This window comes from Patagioenas fasciata, chromosome 10 (assembly GCF_037038585.1).
Source record: "Patagioenas fasciata isolate bPatFas1 chromosome 10, bPatFas1.hap1, whole genome shotgun sequence".
In the NCBI taxonomy this organism is placed as follows: domain Eukaryota; kingdom Metazoa; phylum Chordata; class Aves; order Columbiformes; family Columbidae; genus Patagioenas; species Patagioenas fasciata.
In genome coordinates, this window is record NC_092529.1 from 9,792,805 (window position 1) to 9,811,292 (window position 18,488).

The 18,488-nt window shown below is 42.9% G+C and overlaps 1 protein-coding gene across 2 annotated transcripts in view; it reads left to right on the forward strand.

Annotated features, from left to right (window-relative positions):
- The window catches only part of STAB1 (stabilin 1), a 60,707-nt gene that overhangs the window by 8,974 nt on the left and 33,245 nt on the right, over window positions 1–18,488 (forward strand). For both annotated transcript variants that reach the window (XM_065845262.2, XM_065845263.2), the window contains exons 5-20: window positions 897–982; window positions 2,066–2,135; window positions 3,042–3,137; window positions 3,596–3,712; window positions 4,516–4,712; window positions 4,926–5,059; window positions 6,463–6,590; window positions 7,997–8,088; window positions 9,651–9,773; window positions 11,322–11,468; window positions 13,286–13,348; window positions 14,305–14,418; window positions 14,772–14,825; window positions 16,213–16,293; window positions 16,593–16,751; window positions 17,631–17,693. In XM_065845262.2, the coding sequence (XP_065701334.1) occupies window positions 897–982; window positions 2,066–2,135; window positions 3,042–3,137; window positions 3,596–3,712; window positions 4,516–4,712; window positions 4,926–5,059; window positions 6,463–6,590; window positions 7,997–8,088; window positions 9,651–9,773; window positions 11,322–11,468; window positions 13,286–13,348; window positions 14,305–14,418; window positions 14,772–14,825; window positions 16,213–16,293; window positions 16,593–16,751; window positions 17,631–17,693 (1,724 nt within the window). The remainder of the gene's footprint in view (window positions 1–896; window positions 983–2,065; window positions 2,136–3,041; window positions 3,138–3,595; window positions 3,713–4,515; window positions 4,713–4,925; window positions 5,060–6,462; window positions 6,591–7,996; window positions 8,089–9,650; window positions 9,774–11,321; window positions 11,469–13,285; window positions 13,349–14,304; window positions 14,419–14,771; window positions 14,826–16,212; window positions 16,294–16,592; window positions 16,752–17,630; window positions 17,694–18,488) is intronic.

Here is an 18,488-nt window from a genome sequence, read left to right on the forward strand (position 1 = left end):
CTTTAAGAAAGTTTCCAAAGGAAGAGGAAGATATTTCTTTCTGATGTCCCCCTGGTCTGCAGTGCATGTGCCACGTGCTCTCCTGTATAGTCTGGAGTTAGTCAACCGCTCAGCCACAGAAAATACTTTGCAATTCCAACCCAAGATGAAAATAACTGTCCCAAATCTCCCACTCAGGTTTATGCCAAGTAAAGAGAATTTGTTTTGTCTTGTTGCAAAAATCCAAAAGAAGACCTATTAAGCTGAACACTTCTCATGTGATTGACTGATTGCTGGAATAGGGAAAGATGCTCTCCAGTCCTACAGAAAATAGAAAGTTGTTTGAGAGCTTGAGCCTGTTCTCTCACAGAAGTGGTGTGAATAAGCAACTGGCTTTGTCAGAGGAATCACATGTCTAATACTTTCAGAAATAGTCCCCAGAATTTGGAGGTACCTCACTCTAAAGATGTGTGGACTGTGTTTGTCTGAGCGCATTCCCAGCTGAAAATGCTCAATGTCTTTGCAAAGCAGGCTCCCACCGGTCCTGAGTTTCAGAACTGCCCCTGGGTGATTGATTCTGCCTCTCACTGATGCTGGTAGCAGTGGATCAACCTCAAAACATGTTTCAGTGCCTTTGCTGAAATTTTGTTGTAATAGTTACGCTCCACTGGGACTTTTCCTTAGACTTTTAATAATCAGCTTTCCTTAGCTGGCAGCCACGTTGCCCGTTGGTGCCACTGCTGGCCATATTCACCAGGTCTGGGCCACTGTTAGGTGTACTGGATAAGCAGGCAGGGGCTTTGCAAGTGAGGAGGCCATCGCTTTTGCACAACTGGCATGCCTGGGGGGAGAGGAGATGGAAAGGGGGATGCAGTGCTGGTTGTTTAATCTTGTCTGACCTGTCTCTTGCCTTCTAGAGTGTCCAGGTGGCTCTCAAAATCCCTGCAGTGGCCATGGGACATGTTTGGATGGTATACAGCAAAATGGGACCTGCATCTGCAAGGTCAGTGTGTGGTTTATTCTGAAGGTGATGTGCTTTTGTCAGAGGTAGTTGTATACTGTGCATGCAGATGCTTTGGATGAAGGCTGCCCTTCTGCCTGCAAGGTCATTAGCAGTTTCTTTCATTCCAGCGTCAGTGTCCTAGAAGACTGCTGTAGTCTGCAGTAGCACTAAGACACTGTTGGTGAGAGTATGGAGTTGGGAAGGATCTCTAGTGAGAAATGAAAGAAGAATTGCATGAATTTAACCCTCTGATCAGTTGAAATAATCGGTATTTGTCTGTGGCTGCAAGAAGCTCTGAGATACTTGACTGTTAATGAGCTGCACCTTTTCCAGGCTTGGATGATATATTCTCAAATGAATGGTTCTGCTGCTTGGCAGGCAGGTCATCCCTCTCTCAGGAAAAGCAGGAGAAATGAAAAAGATAATTTAGGACAGATGTTTGTCTTTTCCTTTACAGCTCCAGACTTAGTACAACAAAAGCGTAAACAATTCCTGCACACTTGAATAATATAGAGCAGTGTTTCTAAAATTTTTAGCTTGATGGATTAGTGTCAGACTTGAAATTCTGTCTTAGGAACTGTATGTGTTTATAGCATCCTTAATGAATAGTATCGTGAGCTAAAATCCTACCTCTTGGGCCCTTCTTTGAGAAAAGCTGATTTTGGATTTAACTCAAAGAGACCTTATATCAATTCAAATATATGCTGAAGGTCCCCCTGTCCTGTAAAATCTATGTTGAAAGTCTCACTGGCATTGCTGAATTACAAATTCCTTTGTCAGAGAGATATCAGAAGTCACCTGGTACTTCACTATTGGTTTGTGATCAGGACATTGTTTCCCCAGTACTCACCAGAGTTTTGCTGGCGTTTTGCATGCCCGCTGTGTGTCGGCTTTCACTGTGATCTTCTTTGCCATGGGGCTGGTTAATATTACAAGAGCACTGAAAAAATGAGTTTTCTTCGCTGTATTGCTTCAGCTGTCACAGAAAATCAGAAATGGGGAGAGACTTTGAATTGTAACGATGTGTGGAACAACACAATGATACAGAAAAATAATATCTGGGACATTTTGGGGCCCTTCTAGGAGCAATACAGTGGTTTTGCGTGCCAGAATTGCCGAGATGAAAATCGTTTTGGCCCAGACTGTCAGTCAGGTAAGAGTGAGTTACTCCAGTGAAATCTTCACAAAAATAACGGAGAGCAAGGGAGGAGGAGCGGGAGGTTGAATGAGGAAGGGTGCTGGAGAGGGGGAGAGGATGCCAGCTGGCAGTGTTCAATACCAGCTGTCTTGGCATTTTGTCTTTGTGCCCTTCTCCACTGTCCCATTAGATAAATGATTCTCAGTACTTACTCAAATCTGTCCATTTTTCCTGTTGTAAATCTCTCTCTCCCCTTACCAGGGCTATCACAGTTTCTGCTCTCTTTTTAGCCAGGCTATTGCTACATCCCTGAAGCAACCCACACTCACTTCCCAACTGTTTTCCAGACTCCTGTAACTGCCCCACTTGTCTCCCAGCTTCTTCCTTGTTGCCCTCCCTACAAAATCAATGCACACAGTGCTGCTTCTCATGAATGGCATTTCTGGAAGCGATTTGCGACCAGTGCAGCCTGACTGTTAATGAAGCCCTTTTTGTCCAGCTCCTGGTTCCTTTGTATCCACACAGGTGAGATAGGTGTGACTTTGTTGATTGTGCTCACACAATGACATCAGTGCTGGGATCACAGGTGTGCTGGGCTCTCATAACACTGCCTCCTTCTACACTGGCTGCAGGAGACTTAGAGGAGTGGGAAATTAAAAACACGTGCTTGAAAAGCTGTCTAGATCTTGCATTCAAAGCCATTCTTACCAGGCAGTATTTTGTCTTCTTGAGTTCAGGGCGTTCAGTTTGCCCTCGGTAAGCTCTGGCTGGCATGGCCTGTTTTTAAAAGGAGCTACACTTCCTGCGGATTATTAGCGGGAAATCAGGGTGCCAAGCACCAGGGCAGTTGGCCCATGTATGCCTGGACCCTGTCCACTGCCTTGTAGCTGAAGGTCAGGTTTGTCTGGACTTGCCTTGCAGTGTGTGACTGTGTGCATGGGGAATGCAACAGCGGCGTTTCTGGGAATGGAAGCTGCACCTGCTATGGAGGCTACACTGGCCCCAGATGTGACCAAGGTAAATACACTGACAGCTGAAGAGGGGCTGCTAGAGCTAAACTGTGGTGTGGGCTTGAATGCATGTGTCCCAAAAGGAGCTGGGGAGCAATGAATAGCTTGGGAATGTAGAGGGAAGATGCTCTAAGCACTGGAGATCTAGACAGAGGGAAAAGCTGGGGCCTGCTCCGCGCTGTGTGACAGCGGCTGAGATGTACCATCTCTTTGTGCCTCTGTTCTTTCTTTCTCTGGAAACAAGATAGATCCTTTCTTCTCTCTAAGCCTTGTGGGAGCTGGCTACCTAGGCTGCCAGTGATTCAGAGATGTCTGCCCTGCTCATATTCCCTGGCTATTATGCCAGCTCGGGGTCCTCTGAAAACCACATTTATCTCAATTTCCAGATATTTTGTAAGGTAAGTTGTATCTTCCAACAGTGCCCTGTGTGCTCAAAGGGAAACTCTCTTTGCTGTGTGATTCCAGAGCTTCCCCTTTGCAAAGGCGTAACCTGCAAGGCCAACAGTGAATGTGTGGTAAGGGCTGGGACCGCGATGTGTGAATGCAAGATGGGCTACAGAAGAAGTGGGAGCACTTGCCAAGGTGAGAAACTTCTGTGACCCTAAATGGTCCCCTGTTTGGAAAAATCTTATTGCACTGGTGTCTCTGGATTAATTTGATCACTGTGAATACAATGCCTACTTCACTGCAGAGGTTTTACATCCTGATTTTTAGGAATCCCTTTAAGATTAAGGGCTAAGTTTTTGGTTTTCCTCTCACTTGATCCTGAAAGCAGGAAACGAATTAGACTTGCATGTTACATCCGACACTCCATTATAAGTATGTACTGAATAACCATGACAATGGGATATTGGTGAGTCTGTACCAGTTTAAATAATAAGGCATCTAATGGGAGGATTTCTTCACTGATTTCAAATTTGAGTTTGTGAATTGGTTTTATTGAAGTCAATAAGATTCATGTGATTAGCTAGCTATGGATAGCTCTGTTTTCACTAGCTTTTTGCAGTTTTTCCTGACCAAACTGCAGTTTCATATATCCTCAGATATGGTGGAAATTCAGAAATAAATCCAGGCATCCTCTGTCACTCACATTTCTGCTACTGATGTAACATGGAGAATGTGTCATCCAAACTCCTCAGATTAAAAAAAAACCAAAATGTCTGCTGTCCGAAATGATTTTATTTTCCTGTGAAATTTTGTAAGTTTAATAGTATAAATTAATAGACTTGTAGAATGGTTTGGGTTGGAAGGGACCTTAAAATCATCTAGTTCCAATTTCTTATATTCCATTCTTTCCAGGCCTTTTGCATTCTGCTGTGATGCAGTAAGTGCTGTTTTGAAAATGGAAATTTGGTTACTCTCACCTCTCATCTCTTTAATTGCAGCTCAGGATCCTTGTGCTGCTTCTCCATGCTCCCCCTTTGCCATGTGTAAGGTTCTTGGACCACGAAAGTATCAATGTATCTGCAAAGAAGGATATCGAGGAGATGGAAGGATTTGCCAGCCCATAAACCCTTGTGTTGATAACAATGGAGGCTGCCCAGAAAACTCTACAATATGTGTCTACAAACGTCCAGGAGAGGTAAGGGGCAATGACAGCACGTCAGCAACCTATAGGGATCCGAAAAATGGCCAGATGAGAAGCTCTTCGGATGAGAACACCATTGTGTTGGTCAAATGTGTTCTCCTCACCTTAGCTTTTGCACAGTGTAAACAGAGAGCTCTTTTGTAAGGTAACTGACTGGATAAAATATGATGTATGCAGTTCTGCAATCACTGTGTTGTCTTCTCCTAGGCATCTTGTGTTTGCAAGCCTGGGATGAGTAGGAGAACTCCTTTGTTGGAGTGTTCTGCATTTCTGAACAGTTGCCGGCAGTATTTTTGTGACTTGACTTCTACGTGTGAAATTAATTCCCAGGGGTATCCTAGGTAAGCCAGCTTAAAGGTTGCTATTAAAGAAGCTTATTCTGCAGCTAGAATGGAAACTGAGTTTGGATGAGCTGAATTTTGAAGAAACTGAGAGCTAACTGAGGAGAATGGGCCAGAGTCATCTTTTGAGAGGAGCCTATTTGTAACCAAGCATATTGAAAGTAAAAAGTTTTACATCAGTCATTGTGAATTTTGGTGTGTGGGTCACAAGATACTTTAAATCTGGGGCAGCAGAGACTTCTGTGATGCGAAATAGGGATGTAGCTCCCCAAGTTGGTGGTAGTAGTAGGGTATTATAAATCAATTATAAATCATTAAAAGGAAGACGTGACTTTTGTTTGGTCATGTTTGCCCACATTTTATTCTGAGGGCTGTCTTTGGCTCTCCTCCCACTCAGGCCTGCAAGCAAGAAATGAGTTAGAGCTGCAGATTGACAGGGGAAGTTGAGGGAAGAAACACTGAGGATTTTGTGTGTTGCCAAGAAAATGTGGAGCTTCACTGAGAGTGAAGAGGGAAAGAGCAGTCCCTCTCCTTGGCCCTTCCTTCTCCATTGCTGCTAAAACTGTTGGCATCCACTTGTTCATTGTGTGCTCCGGGCCAGAACTGAAGCACGGTGGCTTCCCTTTCTGCAGATCCGCTAGCAAAGGGCAGGACACGGTGTTCAGCACAGGCTCTGCCTCAGTGGATCTGTTCCCCAGTAGCTGGCACTCAGCCCTCTGAGGCTGGAGTCACGTCAGATGCCTCCCCTGTGTCGCATGTCTTTGCATCCCTGAAACAGAGAGAGCAGTGCCGATACTTGGACAAAACCCAAACGGGAAAAAACATGGTTATCAGCCAATGATCTTAAGTAGTCTCAGAGTAATGACTAGAAATCCGTGTGAATCAGGACAGAGATTTTCACATGTAGATAAGCTTTTCTGGAAAAGTCATTAGTCTGTCTGGGACCTTCATTAAGTCTTAGATGAACTGTAGCTAACTGATGTGGTTGAGCTGGCACTTCTCACTGAAGCTGAGGGGTCACATAGGAACTATTTCCTACATTTTCACTTAGCCTGTGGTTTTTACGCATTACCTCGAATTTTCAGATGCTGTGATGACTAGTACTGACTGAATATCTAGTTAGAAAGGTGTCAATAAATATATTGTGGCTGTCTGTACCCTGAACGCTAAAGCAGACAATCTTTATGTTGGTTGTATCCGAGCATCTGTGTTCTCTTTGGGCAGATCCAGAAGAGTGCATCTTTTTTCCTGTCGGTTTAGGCAGAAGTTACTATGCTCTTACCTACACCTTAAAGATGGGATTTGTCTTTCAAATGTAGATACTGACATGCTGCACTCACATTTGTTTAAAGTGTTGCAAACTGTTTTATAATGGTTTGTTATGTTCCATTCTTGTCTCTTAGCTGTGTGTGTAAAGAAGGAGAGATTGGAGATGGGAGAAGTTGCTATAAAGATCTCTTGAGTGAGATAAGTCGTCATAATTCACGAGAAAGGTTTGCTAGGAAATTAAGCGTCGCCAGGAAAATGTTTGGTAAATATCTTTTAAGTTTGTTTGGGGAATGGGGCAAATGTGGGGACAAGAGTGTGTCAGAAAAGGCTGAGAGGTTTTCAGCGTGATAGATGTTTTTCACAGTGTATGATCATGGGCTGCAAAATCAAGCATGTCACATCTCTGGACTCTTACTACCCATTCCAGACTGTGGATTGAACAGACTGTTGCAGAGAGCGCTGTGCATATGTATTAGGTATTTAACAGTCCCAGTGAAGGAGGTTCCATATCTGCAGAAGACGGGATATGTGCCTTGGAGGTGTGATTCAAACCCATTTGTATCGAACCACCAGTGTGCCTCCACCCGCAGTGTCTCTGTTGAAGGCTCAGCAATCTTTCAGCTGTCGCTGAGTTTTCTAGTTTGATGCTTGAGCCTGGTGTGCCATAGGTCCTCTACTCAGTTGAGCCTGGTGTGCCATAGGTCCTCTACTCAGTAGAACATCTACAAAGCCCTTAAACTGCTTCCTTGCCAGCACGCACATGTTAGTGGCTGTTACAAAGATGAAAAGGCATTATTCTACATGCCATGGTACTTCCTGAGTGAAGAATTGCTTTTCTGTTTTAGAACCCATGTACTGCAAGTGGGGAGTGATATCTACAAAGGTTAATTTTTTGCCTCGCTGTAATCCAAGGGAAGAATGAGAACATTTTAGCTGATGTCAAAGCATGTTTATGTTAGAAACCTTCTCCAGCTCACCCTCTGCAGAGTCTTCTCTGTCTCCACTAACTTGACAGGAGCATAGAAATAAGGCTTAAAGCTCAGCTTAGCTTTTGTGAATACTCCTCTCTGCTACATATCACTGTGGCCAACACTCATTTTTTGCATACATTTTCCATAATGATTTGTGCTACAGGCAACTGCATGAAGATCTCTGGGTTCCTAACTCCTGTGCAGTGGGACTTAATACCTAATGACCTTGGCTGATGTGGAATTTACTGATGGGCCATTGACAATTGAGTGATGACTGACAACTGCGGGTCCATAGTAGCTTCTCAAGAAGCATTTAGTCTCAGTAAATCCTCATGGCACCCAAAAATTAATTGTTTCAAGGGGAAGGCAGAGGACACTTGGCCCGAGAATAAGGCAGTAAGCAAGTAGGAGAAAAATTATTATGAATATTCTGCAAATTTCAGCAGTGATTTGCAGTGGACCAAAGTCACCAGCAATCCTTCAAAAATCTCATGGGAAAGTGCTTAAAACTCCTAGCAATCAAGCTGGGCTGTGGTAGCAATACTAAAGTCCCTCTGGTTCCTTGTAAACAAGTACTAGTTACTTGCATCAGGCCAAAAATGTGTAGATTGAATTGTGCTGTTAACAAGAAGAATAATTATTGCTGAAGTTAATCCATATGTCAAATAACTACTTCATGTTGCCACTCTTTTTACAGCTTCTGGTTGCTCAGTGTTGCTGACTAAATACGGGCCTTTCACAGTCTTTGTACCATCCCTTCTTTCGATTCATGATAGCATGGAATTTAACGTAAGTTTTCCTGGTGTTAGCAAATTTTGATTGTCTTACGATTCTTCCATGCCTGAGTTCTGCAGCATGTAAAAACTGATTGACATGTGAGAGAGGAACTCTGGAAGGCAGTATTTATAGAAGCAATCTCTTAGGAAGACTCTTCATTGTCTGGTTGAGTTGCAGTCCCATAGAGGGTGTTATATCTCTCGCATTATTTTTAAAACCTCTCTCTTTTCAATATTGACAGAGTTTGTTTCTAATGTCAGGAAGTGTAAGTTTTTCTGGCCATTCTTCATTTAAAGCTCAAACCTCCTGTGTGTGACTGTTCTCAAAACTTTAAGTGGCTTTTCACTGCTTGAGGGTAGGGATTTCAGAAGGGGCTGGGGTTTGCATCAAAGTATGGGATTTTGGGCCTCTGGCTCTAGATGTGGGTATGATGTCAACTTTTTCAGAAGAGCTCATTTTATTAATTGGGAAAGCAAGGATGGAAGGGCTGAAGAAAACTGCGATGGGAGCCAGGATAAGAGTTTGAGAATTGTAGGCTTCAGCAAGTAGGTCCTGCAGGTCATATCATTATATTTTTTTTTTCATTTTTTAAACTAAATTGCGTTCTTTTGCAATAGTTTTTGCCCAGCTACACCTGCAACCAGCCTATCCATCATTAGGGTGAGAATGTATATATGCCATTTTCCCAAGACAGAGCTAAAAATCAGCACACATGAGCTACAAATGCAGCAGTAAGTATTTTAACTGCATGCTAGGCAAGGTGCCTCATGTGTTTCAGGTGGCAGCTAGCTTGCAGCTAGCAATTGGATATGAGAAGGTGAATGTCTTAAATATAACCCAGACAGACCAACCCTATTTGAACGCTACATTTCCAACTGGTTTAGAAATACCATTCCTTTGCTTGATGGCAAAGCTATCTGTGCAGCAGCAGGAACTCACAGAGTCTAGGGAGCAACTCCTAACCTACAGATGCCTGGGACATGAGCTATCTCCTTGTTGAGCAGAAGTTTCTGCTAACACAAGTCAAGCCCTGTGGCTCAGTCATAGTAACTTCTGGATTCGTAGAAAATACATCAGGAAAGGTCCCTGAGTTATCTAGTCTACCTGTTCCCATAAGGGTCAGTTTCATCTAAATCAGTATTGACACAGGATCATCTTAAAAAAACACCAGTGATGGAAAGCTCAGAAATAAAGGAAGAAATTAAATGTAAATTCAGCAGCTTAGACCACCTACAAGATTGTGTATGTGAGGCTTCAGCAAGTTTTATAACATAGAGCATGCAAGGATAGTTTTTAGATTGTCCAAGTCCGATAGGTTTCTGTCAAGGGGATTCCTCTAAAGTCACGGGAAAGTTAATCAGTCTCCCTGTGTTTGAGTGTATACACAAACAGAAGCAAAAGATTTGCCACAGTGCTACTCCAGTGAACCAAAATGAAGAGGGCAGCTCAGTCTTATACTGTAAGAATTCCCCTGTGTTAGCTGAGGCAAAGGTAACGTTATGGCTCTTTCAGTAAATGAGTTTTTTGAAAGAACATGTGATTTATCTTCTTTCTGTGGTCTTTATTCCCCAAAGGATACAACTGCTGAGAATTTGTGCAGAATGCACATCGTTCCCGGTCTGCATTTGTTAGAAGACATGGTAAAAGCCAAGACTGTGTGGACCTTGTCTGGACATCAGCTAACATTCGATAGCCCGGTAAGGGATCTCCTGAAGTCCTGGGCTGGTGCTTTCATGTAGGACAGACTGGAGCTTGAGCGTAGTTTTCTTGGTGCGCTTCCTTAACCAGAAAACCTTTTTCTCTAATCAACCTGCCTGCAATCAGAACAACAAGCTCCTTTGTGGAGTCCAAAGCAAGGCGATTTAAGACCAGACACCCCAAGCAAACACTTCCTGTCTTGCAGACAACCAGTTAGCCAGAATCTGAATGGTGAATGGTCTTTCCTTGGTCTGCATATATATTCTGGAGAAGAGACCTTTTTCCTACACCTTTAACAGCTACAATATCCTTGTGGCTGACACGGAAGATGCAGCAAAGTCTCTCTTCTGACCAAATGCTTCTCCCTGGAGATTGTGTGCTTGGACGTGGCCACATGCTGAATATTTTCCAGTTTCCCTTTTCTCCTCTTCCTATTTTGTTAGTTGTCCTAGCAAAGAGTTTTTCATCATTATGTTCTGATATGGAGTGCTTTTTTTCCCCTTTTCCCTTTTTAATTGTCTCATATTTTCCAACATCCACTGTTCTCTCTCCATCCTGCGCTTTTCCTGCTTGCATGCTCCCAGCTGACTGAGGGAGAGCCGTATGTTTCCTCTCTGAGGATCCAACCTTGGCCTCGAGGTCTAGGTCGTAATACATGCACCCTGCATGCTTCAAAAGGACAAAGCACTATTTGGAGCTGGGGAATCTGAACTGAGCTTGTGGACACTCCTTTTAAATTTCTTTCCTGTTTGTTTACTCAGGAGTCCTTTGATCTGGGAAGTCTGCCCTCCCCTTCCTTTGTTTCAGCCAGAATCCTCAGTGGTGTGGACTAAAGTTCAGGACAGGGAGGAGCATTTCAAGAAATGCATGTGGTGAAATGAGAAGCATGGGGAAGTTGTGCTTGCCTGAACTTTGATTATAGCTGCAGCACCAATACCTTGATGCTTAGTTTGTAGGTTACCCTTTGAACATCTCCCTGTACTCAACTTCAATGCATGGTTGTACACAATATGGAAGGACCAGATATGTACCTTACAATTCAGTGAACCTGCCTCGTTTACCTTTGTTATGAAGGCTCCTTGTTGTCATTATGAGCCAATAAAGGTTGAAATCAAAGTTGTGGTTCCAGGATTGCCTCCAAATTATGTACTCTGGTGCACAGGAGGCACCATGCTTCTCTCCTTGTCCTTGGCAGACTCATGCAGCAGCTGCTTGGTGATCACTGCACCCTTTAGTGATCCAGAGCTGGGATCAAGCATTGTTCACACTCAGACAAACTTAACTCTAGAGCTGACTGTTCCAGATTAGGTCTTCTTTCTGCAATAAAAGTACCCCCCAGGATCAAAATATTACCCAAACTCAAGTAGAGGTGGGATGTTTGTTTTACACACAGGCCACCCCCTAAATTTGCTTTTTCCAGAGTAACTCTGGTTGTGCCTTCACTTTGCTGACCCATAGGCAGAGAGCACTGAAGGGAATAGTGATTTGTAGATCTATCATGATAAAACACATATACCACAAGAAAATAACTTTTTTTTATTGTCCAGGCGTATGTCACATCGTTTCGATATCAAGACCTGCCAGGGGAACTGTACAATGTTTTGCAGTCTAACTTACCAGCAGCCAATGGCATCATACACATAGTTAACACCCTAAGGAAAAAACACAGCATGGACAACCTCAGAAACTCACAGGTACAGAGACATTTGGATTTCTTCTGTTTCATGGGATAGCAGAATGAATGTTTTAAAAAAAATCTATTTTTGGTAGTAAGCGTCCAAATCAGAGAGGCTTTTTTAAAGAGAAAAGGCTATTTATTTTGTTTTCAACTCCTGATAAGGCCTATTAGGCACTACTACATCAGCATATCATTAAAATTAGCTAATAGCATTGCATAAATAGACCTCACAGTGATGGTTTTACAGTGCTGGAATGAGTAAAGTTCTGCTTTCAGGAGTAAGATCACTCCATAGCAAATGAACTCTTTTTCAGTTGCATCTTACAGAAGGTGTATCTTACAGGATAAATATTGAAAAACCATTGTTCTCTTAAAAATCAAATGGAGAATTTGTTTAATTGGTTTGTACTGCATTTTGAAATGATAATTTAAAAGTTTTCTTTGCATTAAAAATATGTAAAATGAGGACAAATATTAATTAGACTTCTGCATTTTGAAATCATGTCTTGAATTTAAGGCCCTGGGTAAGGGTTTTGGGTTCAAGATCTGCCAAGCACTTCTCCCTGTTAGCTGGGAGAAGTTTTTGCTACAGCTACTACTTTGCTATGCCTGAGGATTTTTATATTGCTTCTATATGCAGAAAGCATGCCCTGTTACCTCCTACCTCCTTGCAAAAACTTACTTATAGAAAGACACAAGCTCTTGGATTTGGTAGGATTTTATTAGTAGTTTACACTTGCGTTACACCATTCTAATTAATCTATACAATCAGACTGTTCGATGTTATGGTTCTATTTTGTGTGTTTAAAGAGCAGTTGGAGTGTTGTGTTAAGTGTCAGTAGCTCTTCAGCTGAAGTGCCCAGGGAATGGTCTGTCAATTGTACAAGTTCTGGCTGTTCATATGGATTTGATCAAGCCCATCACTGATGTTTACATCTGCTGTCACTTAAGATGCTCTCAGTCTTATGACCTGCATGAGGATGTTTTCCAAAAAGGAATGTCTGAGGTCCAGAGGTGAAGCTGTACCTCTCTGGAAGGGTTTGCAGCTGCTCTGGGATGGCAGGACAGTGACAGTGCTCCCTGCAGAGCTTGTCTGTCTCTGGACTCCTTCAGACTTTTCCTTCCCTTGTGATGTTGGCTTTGCAATGAAGGCCAGTGATCACGTGAGACATTTTTGCCATCAAATCCCTTTGTACCTGTGTCCATTTGAAATCATGTTCATTGCCTCTGTGTGTTCTGCAGGAAGCACTTTCTGCCAAAAAGCCATGCAGATTCCTGCAAATAAAGGTCAGACAAGTCACTTCACAAGCTTTGATGCTTGAAGGGACATTCCTTCTGTTACCTTTGTCTTCATGGGTAACGTGGCAAAAAGGAAGGCATCTGTTTCCTCTGTGTTTTCAGGAATATGCATGCGTATTATATTTTCTCAGCATTGGGGCTCATTTGTAGGTGGCTCCATTGCCTACCAGCCCAGAACTGATTTTTGTATGGCAGCAAGTAGTGTGTCTCTAGTTTTAATGATAGTGGGCAGTCACCTCTTCGTTTAATTTAATCTGCAGATGGGAGTAGGAAGAAAGAAGGGTGCTCAAGTGCATGGTGCCCTGGAAAATCTGGTTTGTTGTGCATGGGAAGGAGTTTGTGCCTAAGATGCTGCAGGCTCATCCTTGCTAGGTCAGCTGTCCAAAACAGAGGGTTTGAAGACTTTGAGAATGATGGTCTTCTGTAGATCTTTACATGCAAACCACAAACATCAACTGACCAAAAGTATTTCAACCTGTGCTCAAAACTTGCTTCAGCCCCAGGCATTTTTTTCCTTTTTGTAACTTCTTACAGAAAACCATTGGTCAGATCCTCGCTTCAATGGAGATCTTCAGTCGATTTGAAACCATACTGGAGGTAAACGTGTGTGTGTCTGCCCCGGGAACATGTGACAGTGCTGCTGTCGCAAAGCCTGCTGCTGGTTTTATGGGTATTTTGAGTAACATTTCAATGCATCTGAGTTATTAGTCTTTTTTTTTTTCTGGATGCTTTTTTCTGTGTGTCCTTTCTTATTTTGTGTATTTTATAAGCAAATGCAATGGAAAAGATTAGAGTTTTCACATCTATAGGGGATCTGGCACAAGCAGCAAGCATACGTACCACTTTCCTACCTACCTCCCCGCTTCCCCTTCGCCTCTCTTGAGAGTTTGTTCTCCAAAGCATGTTTAGTTCTTGACCACTGTCAGGACAAAGAATGAAGGTTTCATGTCTGTCCATGCCAAGCTGGATTGTAGTTACCTGCTTTTTGAGTGTAGATCTCTAAATAAATGCAGTCCTCAGGATATAAACCCTCAAGGCTGCTGCCCAGGATCCATTTAGTTGGTATTTTTACTAGGGACAGACTGATTTTCCTTTTGCCTCCATTAGAGTCATCAAGATCTGCTCTGGCATTGCTCACAACAGTCTTGGTCTGTCTGTTTTCAGCTCTGTGGCTCTTGTTTACCAATTCACTAGCTGCAACTGTGATTATAGACTGGATTATCTTTTTTTTTCTCTTGAGGCAAAAATCCAGTTTTAATCTCTGTATATGTATTTGTGTGTTTAAAGCACAGAGGGAGTATTACCCCGGTACTCCCTTGCTCACATTAGCTGCTTTCACACCAGTGGCTTCATCATCCAAGCTATGTTTTTGTGCCATTTATGCCTCTGTCATATTACATGTCTGTCCTTGGTGTCCAATTGCTTCTTGTATATGTTTGCTTTTCAACAGCTCTCCCTCTAGTGGGTTGCTTAGAGTTTCCTCTCCCTTCCTGTTAGACACCCCTCACTAACTCATGCTAGATCCACAATGAAATCTTTTATTATTTTTGCAGAACTGTGGCCTGCCTGCAATACTGGATGGACCAGGCCCCTTTACTGTGTTTGTACCCAGCAATGATGCTGTGGACAAGTTGAGAGATGGGAGGCTCATTTATCTTTTCACAGAGGTGAGAGCTTGTAGTGCTTCAAAGCATCCTGAGCTGTGTTGCACTGGGCTGTACTGGAATGGCTTGTGCAACATATCTGATTTTTGCTGCAAGTTTTTCTTCCTGGGGATGGCTAAACCGTGTCTGTTTCTGTAAGGGTTTGGGAGAGAAGTGAATGCTGATGGAACATGCAATGAGAAATATGGATAGTCAGATTGTATAATTATGATACTTGGCTTTCTTTCCTCACCCCGGCTATGGGTAGGGGAAGACGAAGTAACTTATTTGCCATGTGAATTCACTTCTATATACATTGGCATTGTCAACCATTGGTTGAAAGATAATCTCATTGTTATGCTCTCTTATTTCCTTAGGGCATAAATAAGCTTCAGGAACTTGTGAAACATCATATCTACACTTCAGCAGCGGTAAGGCAGGCAGCTCTAAGTCCAGATAATTGGGGTCTTTTGAGCCATCATATTATCAACTGTTTTGTTTGGCAGAGAAGTTGGACTGTTGATGACTTCAGCTGCTACTTCTTGGGCTTCCCCTGGAGGAGCAAAGATGTGGTTCGGGATCTGATGATGCAAAATGTTTACCATGAAAGTGGTTGCCAAAAGGGACAGCTTGTGCTCTTCCATCTCTGAGTTTCCTCCTTGGTTGGATGGCCTTTACAATAAAAATATTGTCCAGCAGAATTTGCTGCAGGCAAACACCCTTTTCTTATCACTTAAATTTGTTAAACTATTAATTAGGAGTGCACCTTAATTATGAACTCTCCATCCTGCAGCTTCCCTAAAACACTAATAGCAGTAACACAAAAGTTACAGCCAAGCAAAGAATTGGCCCAAACTCCCTGCTCCTTTTCCTTTCTCCTTGGGCTCCAGCACTGGCTGAAGTTGGAGATGGAGAACGGGTGCAAGTGAGCTGGTGGTCTGAAACGGTACTGCCAATTCTTGCACCAACAGTGCTGTGTACTGCAGTGGCAGGGTAAATATAATCAATGCAGTGCCTCAACAAGATGCTTTGGTTTACATGATAAAAAAGTGAAATGTTCAAGGTTAGACTCAAAGCTTATGAAGGGAGTGAATACTCAAGCATTATGGTACAATGGTACAACATCAATCATTAAGAAATGCCAATATTATCCCCATTCTTTACTGAGAAGCAAATGTCAGTCCTTGTGATTTTCCTAATTCCAATAGAGAAAATTAGCAGCACTTTGACAAAAGAGCAAAAGCTAGTTTTGCTTGCAATTGATGAATAACAACATGGTAACTAGCTGAGCTACTCTTCAATAACCTGTTGGACGCAAAATTAACAATTGTCTTGGTTCTCAGAACTTCTCAAATCATTAAGTTTCTTGGCACAGTAGCTGCAGTTTACATGTTTTCTGCCTTTAGAAATAAGCTTATTTATTAAGTCAAAATATGTTCTCTGTTATGCTGCTGGCTCATCTTTCATTGTTTGTTAGATATGCCTTGGAAAATCCTCAGTCTGACCCTACTTGCAGCTGTATTACTAAGAGACTCTATTAGTGAGAATTCATTTCACCTGTGCTGGACTGTTACACAAGGAATGAAAACCAAGGCTGCTGCCACAGCACTGCTGTGTTTGTGGTATTGCAAACAATTCACACAAAGTCCTGAATTTCCCTCCGACCCATTGTTTGTGTTTAAGGTATTTCGTGAAATGTAAGTGTTAAAGTCCCCTTAATAACATTTCTTAAGCAGCGGGAATCATGGAAGGACCTGTAAGCTGTTCTAAAATGACCCTGCATTTTCATGGTGCTGTCCCCTTGTGTTTTTATTTCAGGTGACTGTAGAGAAACTGATAATGATGCCACACATTGTTACCATGGCAAACCAGATCATCACCATCAACATCAGTGCAGATGTAAGTATTAATCAAAACTCTTTTGGGCAAACCCTCCTGAGGTAGGAGAAAGTCTAGATGTCGTTCTGAACAATTAGTTTAAGCCCATCTCTGCTTCTTCCTCTGCTTAAAAAACCAGTTTTAAATGAGGTCATTGAATTAGTTTGCTTCTTATCCAGCCTGTGACTCCACTAAGATGCCTGACCATTTGTGTGGTTGTACTTGATGTTGTGTACCATCTGTTTCCTGCATTGGCTTTACATAGTTGATACAGTCTAACAGGCTAAAATGCAGATAAATTATATGTGTTTCTGCATCAGGGAAGAATTATGATGGATGAACCAGGGATCCCCTTAAGCATGCGAGACATTGTGGCATCAAATGGTATTATTCATATGTTGGACGGCATCTTCATCCCTCCTTCAATAATTCCCATTTTGCCTCACAGATGCAATGAAGAGCAACATAAAATTGTGATGGTAAGTCAGCTTCTCCCATTCTCAGGCTAGCAGTTGTTGTAGACCCCACACTCGCCTGCAAGGACAAAAGCAGACTATGCAAGTTGCATTTGGGAAATGTGTTCTCTCTGAGAGGTCCCCTGATGTGAACTTAAGCAGTATCAGCCCTACCGGTGTTTCTTCTGCTATCACTTGGCACCCCTTTGCTGGCAATCAACAAATCTTCCCTGTAGGTTGTTTTTTCCTTGCACCCGCAAGTACATTTGCCTTTTCATGAGGCCTTATGCCATCTTCACACCATAGTTGCAAACTCAGCTGACAATGCTTTCTTCCCATCACTATCAGCCTTGGTGTCCTGCAGTCTGGATGGGAAGCAGTCATTCAGTAGCAGGAGCTACAGATGCTGTGCGATATTCTCACCTGGACAGTTTTGTATACCTTATTTTAGGTGTTTGCTCCACAATTTGATCATTGGTTAGGTTACCGAAGAAAGAAGATGAGGCTCTGAATAGGCAAGAGGTACCTGATTTGAAGAGACACAGTTCATCCTAAGTGGCCAGAGGGTCCACACAACTTGCTGATTTAGTGAGGCCGGCTGCATGGATGCCCAAAACGTTTTGCAGCAGAGCTGCCAGACTAGGGGCTGGCAGACCCACAGGCTGGAGACAGACCCCATCTTGCAGCCAGGTGCAAGCATCTGCTGAGACAAAGGAGTCATTTTATTTAAGTGATAAACTTACCCTATTCCAGAGTGTGGAAACTCCCTCCTAGGAATGTTTCTGATACATGTTGCGATGTTTTGGATATATATTGGGAGAGTAAGTAGCTCTGTAACATTCTTGTCGTGGAGAATGGGTTCCTTTGAGAAGATCAAGTTTTCCCTTCTTGTTTTTTTAACAGGGCTCTTGTGTGGATTGTGAGGCCCTCAACAACAGCATTTGCCCACCTGGCAGCAGAGAAATGGTAAATATTTGTGGTTGTTTCCGTAGTTTCTTCTTTGCATGATGACTTACAGCCATATTGATAGACAGTTTCTAACGCAAACCACTTTCAAATAAAGAGCAGGGAAGGCAACAAGTAGGGAAGCTTGTTAGGGGAAATGTACTCTCCACATATCCATGCTGTGTGATCCCAGACCGCCACCCACTAACTGCTCTGTGCTATTTCTTATTCTGAAGGCTGTTTGCTGAATCAGTGAAGAGAGCTGGGAGACAGTCTGGGCTAAATAAAATGCCCGACTTGCAGCTTTTAGCACTTCTGCTCTGGCTCAGTCAGACCTTTCCTGCTTGTGTGCTGAGTGTGCCAGCTCCTCCAGACTGCCAGAACCAAGCTTGATCCCTCTAGTACCATCCAGTGCTACCACTGCCTATATTATGGCCAGAGAATCACAACAAGCTTTCTGTACTGCAGAGGGTGAGAAACAATTTGTTCTTGGCCTGTGCTCCCTGTTGATTCAGAGATGAGCAGAACTAGCTGAAGGTGGAGTAAGGAGGAGGAGGAGGCTGGGTGCTGGTGTTTGAGTTATCCCATGCTGAGTTTAGCAGAACAGCAAGCTCCAGGAAATCCTCATGTGAAGGCCAGGCCCAAGATGTTGTTTGTGAAAGTCAGAGAGGTGTTCACCACTGTTAACTGTTGAGTGTCTTCTGAGAGGTCTGACCTGCAGGAGAAACTGCTGATGTGGTCTTGGCATGCATGTCTGAAGTAGAGTTCTGCAAAACCACTAGTTGCTCATTTTCCTCTCTGATTGAGGCAGGTGAA